Source organism: Leguminivora glycinivorella, chromosome 15, assembly GCF_023078275.1.
Source record: "Leguminivora glycinivorella isolate SPB_JAAS2020 chromosome 15, LegGlyc_1.1, whole genome shotgun sequence".
Lineage (NCBI taxonomy): Eukaryota > Metazoa > Arthropoda > Insecta > Lepidoptera > Tortricidae > Leguminivora > Leguminivora glycinivorella.
In genome coordinates, this window is record NC_062985.1 from 5,798,599 (window position 1) to 5,811,634 (window position 13,036).

The 13,036-nt window shown below is 37.7% G+C and overlaps 1 protein-coding gene across 1 annotated transcript in view; it reads left to right on the plus strand.

The window, feature by feature from the left end:
• LOC125234281 (elongation factor-like GTPase 1) overlaps window positions 1-12,680 on the plus strand; it is a 272,150-nt gene extending 259,470 nt beyond the window's left edge. The window contains exons 10-11 of the mRNA XM_048140504.1: window positions 6,838-7,022; window positions 11,852-12,680. Coding sequence (XP_047996461.1) covers window positions 6,838-7,022; window positions 11,852-12,040 — 374 coding nt within the window. The 3' untranslated portion in view covers window positions 12,041-12,680. The remainder of the gene's footprint in view (window positions 1-6,837; window positions 7,023-11,851) is intronic.
• The last annotated feature ends 356 nt before the right edge of the window (window positions 12,681-13,036 follow it).

A 13,036-nucleotide genomic window follows, 5' to 3' on the forward strand; every position in this document is an offset into this window, starting at 1 on the left:
AATTTAATAATTCACTAAAGAGAACTATATTTCTATACATAACCCCGCTCCGCAACAGTACAATTGCAGATTTACTGTGCTGGTGTGATGAAAAAGAAATAGTCTACATTGCCGTCATACTCGTAAAAAAAGATAAACATGATGTTTCTCTCGGCGGCGGAAGGGTTGGGTTATGTTATTAAATCACATCCAGTTCCGATCGGACTTAATGCGGTCTTACACGCTATCCGGCAGGACGCAGGATGAAAATTAATGCAGAATCTATCTGGGATTCTGGGAGACTACAGGATCTTATGACAAATAAAGCAGGACTGCCAGTGACACGGTGTTATAAGTTTTATAATGGATGGGTTTTTCAGCTGGTCATAAGGTGTTACAATGCAAAAAAAAAATTTTGTTATGAAAATGGTACCTTTCGCTATCACCTTAGACAAGAACAGCAAAGTGCGATATCTAGTTAATAATAGAAGTCTACAGTTTGGTACTTAAAATAATAATAGGTGCAGTCACCTGAGAGATCACTAGCGACCAGCGATGCTTCCCGCGGTAAAAAGCAGTCGCTGTGATTGGAAACGGCCATAAGACGACGATGATGATGAACAGAGGCCACTTCTGCGATTTTGTTTATAATAACTAAGTACGATTTTTTATTAGTGAACTAACAAGTGGAAAAATCAAAAAATAAAAAGGACCATAATTATAGACCGGTACATAAGTAACATAAGTTTATAGTCACAACAACGCAACGAATCTCAAAAATTGTCTCATATCCCTCTTCCAATTTGAGGTCGTCAAAAGAACCAGAATCTCTGTCCTGTTCCGTGGTTATTTAGTTTTTCTAAGCTTTCGTGCGGCTCAGAAAGCCACATGTACGTTTATGTTGGTGTATACTTAGGCCTTTTGGAGAGTCATTGTCAGAAACGTTATTCCAAATGGTTGCAGTTCGTTTTGTGCCTTCTCGTTACCATTTAATCGTTATTTAGGACTTACCAACATGCTCATTCTCCGGAGTTTTGAGAGCGTGAGAAGCGCCCTACCATCTTAACCCACATCGTTGGACCTCAGTGTTTCGTTTAGACCGAGAAGGCAGAACACCTAGCCATACCACAATTGACATTTACAGTAGCGGAAAAAAAATTATCATACTGGTTATATATCGAAAACAGTAAGCCGAAAATTCTTAAAATTAGACTTTAATATCAAATAAACAACTATTGTATCATCATTATTAATATGTATTAAGAGTCCCTGCACGTGGCCCGTGGGCAGCCACGAGAGCCTGATGCGGATTTACACACACCAATGTTACTAATATTGAACTTCTTATTATAAAAACACAAAATAGCGAATCCTGCTAACAATATAATACAGATGGATTGATTTATCAATCTCAGAAGTCGTTGGTATGATAACCTAACCACAAAATTAAAATTTTGAAAAAACCCCCGGCCGCGACATAGTGGTCCGATTTTCATGAAAGATGGCTAAGAACACTCCCGACTAACTCAGCTTTGAAACGAACTAACCTAAGCACAAAATTAAAATTTTGAAAAAACCCCCGGTCGCGATATAGTAGACCGATTTTCATGAAACATGGCTAAGAACACTCCCGACTAACTTCAGCTTCAGCGTCAGCTTTCAAACAAAAAAAACTAAATCGAAATCGGTTCATCCGTTCGGCAGCTACGATGCCACAGACAGACATACACATACAGACAGACAGACAGACAGACAGACAGACAAACAAACAAACAGACAACACATTATTATTTTGCTATTTGAGACCCACAGGTAGCCCCCTGCATAACTCGGGCATACGGGCTGCAAGTCTGTGACGTTCCAAACGTCGGGCCAAATATAAACGTACGTGTTACGTGATGAGGTCCCGTTTAGGCCTAAAAATCATGAGTGCAAATCGTGTTACTTTACATCAGTATAAATTTTTGCTTCGTCTGATTTTACCGAAGCGATATCTCTCGTTCGCTCGTCTGCCGATGGGAACACGAGCAGTGGTCGGAAACGGCGGCCGGCGGCCAAAGGAAATGGACCACTATGTATTGACGTCAGTATTTTGCCCTTCAATCACTGCCACGGTTTTTACTGCCACCTTACTTTGTGGTCAGCTAAGCTCGGCTCCGGTACCGGTCATTACTGTACTAATGGTAACTGATGTCATTTTTCAATATCCAATGTTGCTGGAGATATTACTGTTGATATACGACCCCATGGACCCCATGGTATTTAGAAAGAGGATATAAAGATCAAATTTAGTCATAAACAGAAAAGGGGACCCTCTGGGCACCAAATTAGCAGCGGAGGAGGCAACCTACAAAATAAAAGTCACATGAAACGGGACTTTCAAACCTCAAACTGAAAAATACCAATTAATAACATCTGAACGTATGTAAATACACCACACCAGCTCATAATTTAAAACCCAAGCACAGTATTAAATATTTCAAACCAGCTCTAGGAGGACCAACCCTAATTTGTAATCAGTGATTACAGACAGTGATTACTAATCACAGTCTTTTAATGCACAATGTTCATAAATCATGAGCGCGGGCCCGCTAGGTATACTCAATCGGTCTAAATCTATTTCTAAAATACTTGGAGTACCCACAAAAGAGAGTTCAAAATCAGTAAAGACCAACCCTAATCGCAGTTCTCTAATTAGGTGCAGATAAAAACAGCATTATTAACATGAGCGCGGGTCCCGCTAGACATAATCGGTGATAGACGGATGTCCCGCGGCATATAGGCCGCAACGGTGCTGGCCACTGGAACATGTCATTATGGACGCTTGCTGCTTCAAAGTGCGCACACGCACGTAAACGCAGAGATTATGTGATTAAGAAAAACTGTAGTTGATTTGGTACTGAAATTACAAGATGTAAGTTAATATAAAATAGATTTCATTAAAAAGTTTTTAACGTAGGTAGGTACCAAATAATTATTCTTGTAGCTTTACATTTTTCGTTTAAGTAGGTAATGGCTCTAGTATCAAGTTTTCAAGATTTACTAACAGACAGAGCAGATATTTGTAGCATAAGTTATAATTTCTTGAAAACGGAATAAATAACTAAAACAGTTGAATTGAAATGGAAAAATTGAAAAACTTACCTACTTAAAAACTATTAATCCTTCAACCTTTACAATCATTACAAACTTAAATGAATTACGTAAAAACTACCTACATTCAAGTAACTTAACAGCTGCTTGCATATACACACATGCCCATATCTGCAACCCATTGACATCGCCACCACGCATACCAGCCCTCATACTTGCAACCTAGTATATTCTCCGCAGTCATCTTTAAAAATAAACTTTATCTCGTGTCGAATAATGTGGACTTTTGTACAACCGTTTTCATTCAGATAAGTCGATGAAAAGGTAAGCGTAGCGTATTAAATACTTGTTTCCCCGCGTCGGTCGCGCGTGGTGATTGGCCATTCATGAAGTTGTGGTGAATGAGCAGCGGGACGCGGGTGTCGTGGAGCGACGCAAATTGCAGCCTCTGCTTACGTCACCTCCCATTACGTGGATTGGGGAAACTGTCTTCAGTATAAGAGATAACTCGGCTAGATTTTCGAAGAGACTCCTCGGGATGTCCCGGCGTCAAGTCCATGTTGTAGATAAAATAGAGGATAATTCTCTAAATTCCCAAATCTCAGAGTAAAAAAAAAATTCGAAGAGTTATACCGGGTGGAACATTACGACGTACTATCCATGAAATGGGAGATAGTGTAGCCTTAGCACTACACAATTACTATACAATTTACTTTAACTTTCAATTTACTTAACAATTTTCAAGTTATAGTATTTTAAAAATGTATGAAATAAAGGACTAGATGCACGAGACTTGAAAATAATTAAAGTAAACTGTACAGTTTCTAGAGGACAAATGTAGTCCTGTAGCTGCTGGACATATGACTGGACTGGTGTCCACGAACTACTTAATGAAATTAGGTAAATTGACAATTAAACACAGGAATCGGAAAAATGCTTTTGGGGAATTCGTATATTGTTGTTAGTTATTAAAAACATTGTATAAACGTATGCGGAATGAAAACTGGACAAAATTCAATGTTTATAAAATAAATATAACATAGTTTGTTTTTGAAATCTTTCATGATTTTAAGTATGTATTAACGTTAAATAAAACATTTTGGTAGTTTTATCCAATGCGAGGCTTCTAACAGAAGCTTCGTATGTATTTTCACACTACAAATAAGTGCGACAGGGACGGCCAGATGTTTTATCATTTATCTCGCGACCATACTTGCCTGCCAGATTTCATTCCGCATACGTTACCAACAGTAAGTACCAACCTATGCCGCAGTGTCGTCAGTCCCAACATTCCGTCATCTCATCCGTCGCCCGCGTCCGTAACCGCACTCTTTGTTTTTGCCGGTAACCTCAAATACGTGCCCAAATCACAAGCCTGATACTCAACTTTCGATGCCTTGTGATTTGTAGATAAATAGATGTAGATATTTGGTAATGACACTTGGTATCGTCTAACGTCCGTCACGCTAAGTTTATATCGCCTTATACTTAGGAGTGACAGTGAAAATGCTGCATATGCTGAGTGTATCACACTTAGTATGAAAACAAAGCTTGATAGGACTCTTTATTCTTACCTCATGGTACATTATTACATTAACTATGACAGTCATACAATCGTACATGCAAAACAAATTAAGGCCCAATTTAAGATGCAGGAGGGCGATTTTTGAATCTCGCACACGGGATTTTGTCACTAAAATACCGGTTGAAAACGGTGACTTGCTTATTATTTTCAGTGACAATTTTTCAATTCGAACGCGTGAGACTCAAAAATCGGGCCGCTGATATGTACTTGTCACAATTAAGATACTTATATCTTATCAACAAACAAATCAAGATGCGTCGTATTTGTAGTTAAGCAGATTTAGGCCTCTTTCTGCAATTTTTTTTATCTATATCTAGACAAAACTATAAAATTAGAGCGAATATAAATTTGCTATTTCGCTAATCTTCTTAGAAAATTTAAAAAAAGTACCAAAAAACTTTATGAAAATTATTTGTCCACACTGTTAACATCGGAACGGACTATTGCCAAAGCTTTTAACAGCATTCCCCACTGATTGTTTGTGGAAACGGGCGCATTGTGAACATTCCACGACACGTTAATTTTCCCAGACGTGACCTATTGAACCGGATGCTGGCCGTGACCGGAAGGCCCCTTGCATCTCAAAATGACCGCGACGAATTTTAGGCGGAGAACACAGGGCTCAATGGGCCACTGAGCAAGCTCCGTAGCGGGCAGTGGACTTAATTTTTCCAAAATTTTTCCAAAACGTAGAGGTTATTTTGTGGAAATGATAACATGTGGGGATATGAGCCACATTAGGACTTAGGTATTCAAATACAAAGGGTACTTACTTAAATTATTTTATGCTTTTAAATGTAATGTAGGACTGGACTTAATCTTAAAATATATTCAGGGTTAAAAAAATACAATAAAAAAAAAGTTAAAGTCATAACCAAACCCAAAAACCATACCAACAAAAATAGTTCGTGATCAGCAGCGCAGGCTTCGTCAAGTGGACATGAAACAAATCAGCTACAGGCTTTGTCACCTACACATACAAATGAAATAATCCGCAACAGGCTTTGTCAAACTTAAACACTATAAACTACCCTATGGTATCTTAAAATTCATTTAACTGTGTCATTTCTCATATTCAAATAACTTTGGTTGTTTTTTTTTCTACAAAGCAATCACTGATGTCATGTACCTGTCCGCTATGTTGGTCCTGAATTCGTCTCTTAACTGATTCTGAATTTGAGTGTCAATATTTTACAATTATGATTATGAATGTTGCTTGAAACTGACCGCATTCGGTTATCAGATGTCACGCCGGTATCGGCTATGTCGGTATCACGTAATTTTAGTATGAACATAATCAAAATATTGTAAAGCTTAGATCCCGATAGAGTTCGGCACCGTAATGTCCCGTGTGTTCTGTCCCTTAAAAGAGCCGAGGAATTTTTCTACGCGACTGCACTCCGAATATTTGGTCAAGACGAGCCTCAAGCCCACGAAGCGAACTTTTTTGGGTGCTTTTTTTTCTCGCCGCTTCCTGTTGACTTCACGGATTGCGGATACGAGCTTTTTACACCACTTGACAGTTACAAAAATAGTTGGAAAGATGGCTTTTTAGATAGGTATTTATGACTTTTTTACTGAAAGCGATTTTGCATGTTCGTTTCCTCCACGGGAAAGCAAAGCAAAGCCGCGTTTTGTATAAAATATAGGCGAGTATAATCATTATTAGGATTCCTTTGTTTCTACTCATTTGGAATACATTGTTTGCAAAGTCTATGCCGATAATGCAAGGCAGCGACTAAAAACCTGAGTGAGACAAAATAAGTTATATTAACCGGGATATAAACCGTGATTACCTTTTTGATTTTTATTGAAGTCCCGATATTTCGACGCAGTTGCATGCATCATCATCACGGGAAACTGAAAACGGGTGGATGTCAAAGTTGCGTAGACAGCGCGAATATCGGGACCTCAATAAAAATCAAAAAGGTAATCATGGTTTATATTATATCCCGGTCAATATAAGTCTTATGAAACTAATCATTTAAAAATCTTAAAATAAAAGTTTTCTTAATACAATTGTTTTATTAAGCCTTTAACTCACTAGATAATAAGGCTATAAGCATTCCTTAAATCATCTGCTCTAGGGGAAAATAAAAAAGATATGTGTCGGTACTTGCAGGGTTGATCATTTAAAAATTAACTTGTTTAAAGATTAAAGAACTGTTTTTTGTCCCCAGGAAAACTTTACGCGGCGTTAGGCCGTCGTGGAGGGCGAGTCGTTGGCAGCGACCTGCAGACCGGCTCTGCATCTTTCCGCGTGCAGGCGCTGATGCCTGTGGCTGAGAGCTTCAAGTTCGCCATGGAGCTCAGGACTCACACCTCGGGTCTGGCTGCGCCACAACTCTTGTTCAGCCATTGGGAGGTTAGTATTTAGTATCTACGTGCCTACTTCTGCAGCCTGAATTGCCTTTGCGCATCAATCTGATGTCGTAGTAGATTTTGTTAAGTCCGTCATGTGCACATAGTCGGCAGCAACTCGCAGACCGGCTCTGCACCTTTCCGCGTGGCAGGCCTAGATGCCTGTGGCTGCGAGCTTCAAGTTCGCACTGGAACTCAGGATTTATACCTCGGGTCTGGCTGCACCACAACTCCTGTTCAGCCATTGGGAGGTATGTCCCTACTCCCTACGTAGATACTCCTGCAAACCGAGTGCCCTTGTGCGACAGCCTGATTTGACGATCGATATGTAGACACTAGAGAACCTTAATGACGAAATAAAACTTACTAAAATCTCAATTCATCAAAAAAATCTTGGTAACAAATTAGGAATAAAATAAAACAAATTTAACTTTTCCCCTAAATTTTGTACAAACTTTCTGAGAACCGCTGAAGTAATGACGCTCTCGTACTCAACTCATACATCAGGCCTGGCTGCACCAAAACTGCTGTTCTGACATTGGGAAGTAGGTATGTACCTACCTACCTACATAATAGTAAGGCGGCGGAATTGAAAAAAGTCGTCTAGTTTTGAAGTTGATGTGACTGGAGAGTATACTGCTGACAAGTGGTATCGTTGTGATCGGTAGACTTTACTGAGTACGAAATAATGACTTGTCACTTTCTCAGACTGTGGGGGGGTTAACTATGACGTCACAAAGATCGCGGTCCCGGGTTTCAATTTTTTGCCAATTTGTCTAGAACCCCTTATCCAATTTTGAAAAATGAGGTGTCGATTGAAAGCGTATAACATGCTGATTAAGATTTATTATATGTGAAGAGTATAGTTTTGTTAGTTATTTTTTAATTAATAATAATGCAAAAAATACTTTTTTTTACTCTCTTTTTTGATTTTTGTGACTCAAAAAGGCAATGAAAACGGCCACTTAGCTAAAAAATATGTTATATAAATCATTTAACTACATTATTAAGCTATCTGTTGCTTTTTAAATTTCTACTATCGGATAATAAATAAGCAAACTACAACCACATACCTGTAGGCGGGGAGTACCGCTTGACACGCGTTCCCATACATTCGGCGTCTACCAAATTACACCTCGCGCAAAATTCGTTTCAAGCAGATATACCTCTAATCTTATTCATCGTAACCTATCAATATTGGTATCATTTGAAAGTACAATTAAAGTACTTTAAGAAACAATGTCAATCGTTTTCATAAAATCAATAATCGCCAGTCTGCGGTGGTTACAAAGGAAAAAAGTGGGTATGCAATTTGACTGGTTTCCTAGGTTTGATACCCTAGACGAGTTTAAAAGGGGAGGTAAAGGTGACATATGGGTTGTTCTCTGGCCTAAAAGCTATACAGAGGGTCAGGGGAGAAAAAAACTAGGGTTTAAGTTTAGTTTTAAGTTATTTTTTCTTTTATTTGTTGATTTTATTGTGTTTAATTTTTTTGTAATTTTATCAAGGATACACGTTGGTTTCTTTTGCTGAAAATTCCCTTTTTTATGAGAAATGTTATGAATTTCATGGCATTTTCCGATAGAGACTAAAATTAACTTTCAAATAAGGCCACATAGTCATACTGATACATAGTCATACCCTTAATATTATATAAGTAAAAGTATGACTATGTGGCCTACTGATACATAGTCATACCCTTAATATTATATAAGTAAAAGTATGACTATGTGGCCTTATTTGAAAGTTAATTTTAGTCTCTATCGGAAAAAGCCATAAAATTCATAACATTTCTCATAAAAAAGGCAACTTTTAGCAAAAGAAACCAACGTGTATCCTTGATAAAATTACAAAAAATTTAACACAATAAAATCAACAAATAAAGGAAAAATAACTTAAAACTAAACTTAAACCCTAGTTTTTTCTCCCTGACCCTCTGTGTAGCTTTTAGGCCAGAGAAAAACCCATATGTCACCTTTACCTCCCCTTTTAAACTCGTCTAGGTATCAAACCTAGGAAACCAGTCAAATTGCATACCCACTTTTTTCCTTTGTAACCACCACAGACTGGCGATTATTGATTTTAAAAAAATGATTGACATTGTTTTTTAAAGTACTTTAATTGTGCTTTCAAATGATATCAATATTGATAGGTTACGATGAATAAGATTAGAGGTATATCTGCTTGAAACGAATTTTGCGCGAGGTGTAATTTGGTAGACGCCGAATGTATGGGAACGCGTGTCAAGCGGTACTCCCCGCCTACAGGTATGTGGTTGTAGTTTGCTCATTTATTATCCGATCGTAGAAATTCAAAAAGCAACAGATAGCTTAATAATGTAGTTAAATGATTTATATAACATACTAGCTTTTACCCGCGGCTTCGCCCGCGTACTAAAAGTATTCTTATTCAAACGTGTATAAAAATTAAGATTTTCATTTGGATCCGTAGGGGTCTCTGTAGGTACATTTGTCTGCGATTATTTCGATTACACATAATACTATTGTTTTTTAAAGAAATGCTTGCAATGATTGTACAAATGTTACACATCGACCACAGCGTAGGTAGTAGGTATGAGTGGTATGTATTCTATATACGCTGGGGAAACCTTTATAAACAACTCACATAGCCCGTATTTCGACACTAATGGTCGGTGAGTAAAAAGTACTTTCTTGAATTATCCCTTACAACAACGTTCCCTTCCCACTGAGCCGCCTGCTTTTTACACTGCCTAGATACCGATTGCCGACCGATTATCCATATCCCTCTAACGATACCCATATTGTCCCTGTCCCTGTCGCTGTCCCTGTCCCTGTCCCTGTCCCTGTCCCTGTCCCTGTCCCTGTCCCTGTCCCTGTCCCTGTCCCTGTCCCTGTCCCTGTCCCTGTCCCTGTCCCTGTCCCTGTCCCTGTCCCTGTCCCTGTCCCTGTCCCTGTCCCTGTCCCTGTCCCTGTCCCTGTCCCTACATTATATAAGGAACCTACGTGCCAAATTTGAAATCTCTAGGACCAGCGGTTTCGGCTGTGCGTTGATATATCAGTCAGTCAGTCAGTCAGTTTCTTCTTTTATACATTTAGATTTAGAATGTTCGGGAAAGTTCTTATATTTTCTAGAGTGTTCTAGAACGTCCCAAAACGTGTAAAACTTAATGTTGTTAATTAGAATGTTCTAGAATGTTCTAAAAATTTCTGAAATGATCTAGAAAAGTCCAGCTAGGATGTGTGTAAATGTTTTAATCGATATGGAATGTTCTAGAAAGCTCTGAAAAGTTCTGGAATAATGTAGAAATTTCTGTAATATGTAAATCTTATTCAGTTTAACACATTTTGGAACGTTCTAGAACATTCTAGAAAATATTAGAACTTTCCAGAACATTCTATATCAACTACATTAAGTTTAACACATTTTGGAACGTTCTAGAACATTCCAAATCAACTACATTCAGTTTTACACATTTTGGAACGTTCTAGAACATTCCAAATCAACTACATTCAGCTTTGCACATTTTGGAACGTTCTAGATCATTCTAGAAAATATAAGAACTTTCCAGAACATTCCATTCAGTTTTGCACATTTTGGAATGTTCTAGATCATTCTAGAAAATATTAGTACTTTCCGGAACATTCTATATCAACTATATTCAGTTTTACACATTTTGGAACGTTCTAGAACATTCTATATAAAAAAAAAAAAACATTCAGTTTTACACATTTTGGAACGTTTTAGATCATTATAGAAAATATCAGAACTTTTCAGAACATTCTATATCAACTACATTCAGTTTTGCAGATTTTGGAACGTTCTAGATTATTATAGAAAATATTAGAACTTTCCAGAAGTTTCTAGAACTTTCTAGAACATTCCAGATCGATTTAAACATTTACACAAATTCTGGACTTTTCTAGATCATTCCAGAAATTTTTAGAACTTTCCAGAAGTACAGATGTATAAGTACAGAATTACAGATGCACTTACCCACATTTTTTATATTGCGTGACACATTTAAAATTATATTGCGTGATACAGAAGTACAGATGTGCAGTACAGAAGAAGGACAGATATATATATTTTTAACATTTTGCCACCCACAGCCACCCACTTCCACCCACCGCGACCAAACTCCCTTACTTTCATCTAGAGACCAGGGGTATTTACCACCCCAACGGAGGGTTGATTGGAATTGATGGTGATAGAGAAAACCCCGGACATACGTACATTAGCGTTAGCATTTTATATATATATATAGATTTTTTAGCTAAGTGGCCGTTTTCATTGCCTTTTTGAGTCACAAAAATCAAAAAAGAGAGTAAAAAAAACGTATTTTTTGCATTATTGTTAATTAAAAAATAACTAACAAAACTATACTTTTCACATATAATAAATCTTAATCAGCATGTTATACGCTTTCAATCGACACCTCATTTTTCAAAATTGGATAAGGGGTTCTAGACAAATTGGCAAAAAATTTAAACCCGGGACCGCGATCTTTGTGACGTCATAGTTAACCCCCCCACAGTCTGAGAAAGTGACAAGTCATTATTTCGTACTCAGTAAAGTCTACCGATCACAACGATACCACTTGTCAGCAGTATACTCTCCAGTCACATCAACTTTTCCCGAGACCCTCTCGCCGCTCTACTATCACTGGATACAGGCTATAGCAGTTTTTTTAAACTGCCTACCTGCTTATTAAATAATAATATTTTTTCTGGGTGGAAAGTTGGAGAAAGGCTACGTAAAATCTCGGGATTAACTGCAGGGATAATGCAAAGAAGATAACGATGATATGTTTGCTCGTAATAACATACCTAACTATATTCTTGCTTGTCCCAGGTGATAGAAATCGATCCCTTCTGGCGTCCCCGCACGGAGGAGGAGTACCTGCAGTGGGGGGAGAAGTGGGACGGCGTGAACCGCGCCAAGGCGTACATGGACGCCGTGCGCGCGCGCAAGGGGCTCGCCACCGACAGGCACCTCGTGCAGCACGCCGAGAAGCAGCGGACGCTCTCCAAGAAGAAATAGAACTGGCGTATACTTGTAATCAGATGTCGTTTCATCTGTGGCTTGTCAAAAATAAAATATTTTTTTTGCGCAATCCCAAAACTACTTAGCCGTATAAAACGATATTTTTTGATGTTAAAATATATTTCAGACAGGTACAGTAAGTTTATTTGCAAAATTATAGGTACCATAAATGTATATACTTACACCATATCGTGGTAACCCAGCGAAATAAGACTACCATCTGTGTAAATTTAGTGTAGATACCTACTGTCACAACGAAATAAGACATCTCCATAGTCTAGCTAGAATCATCTACCAAGTATCGATATTTGACGATAAAATAGACACTTAAATACTTAACACCTTGGTGGACATTATCGCCTATAGGCGTAATCCCATTGTTCTTTCTATTGTGTCTGGAGTAGTGTCCTGCAAGGTGTTAAACAGTAAACTCTTATCTTACTTGTATATTAATGTTTTGTTCCAGCGATCTGTATAAATGGTTTACGTTTTCTCGTGTAATGTTATACAACCAATACGATCAGGTATTCAATTATTCATCTTCTTAATGCATTTACAAGCCCTCCTTACCCCGTTTATAGACGTAATTCTTTGTAAAAAAAAAAGAAAAGCAATTTAGGCCTCTCTAATGTATTGTTTTGTTTTATATTATACTAATAAAATGTATATTTTTGAAATGTTTTTTTATTACTTAATCTAGATTATTATCGAACATATATTGAGTACAACTTTCGCTCTTCTTATTCAGTAAAAATATTAAATTCCTCTAGGGAAAATAATATGTGTTCGATTCTGTTATCTCTGCATCCGCGGCAGGTATTATCGTTGTATAACATTAATAATAAGGACTTAACCCTTAAATCCATGACCTTGACAAAGATTTATTCCAATTTGAATTTTGTCATGCAGTCAATAGAGTCAAATATAAATGATACATTACTATGCATTTAAGGGTAAAGATTTTAATACATTTTTAGGGTGGAATCAAAGAAA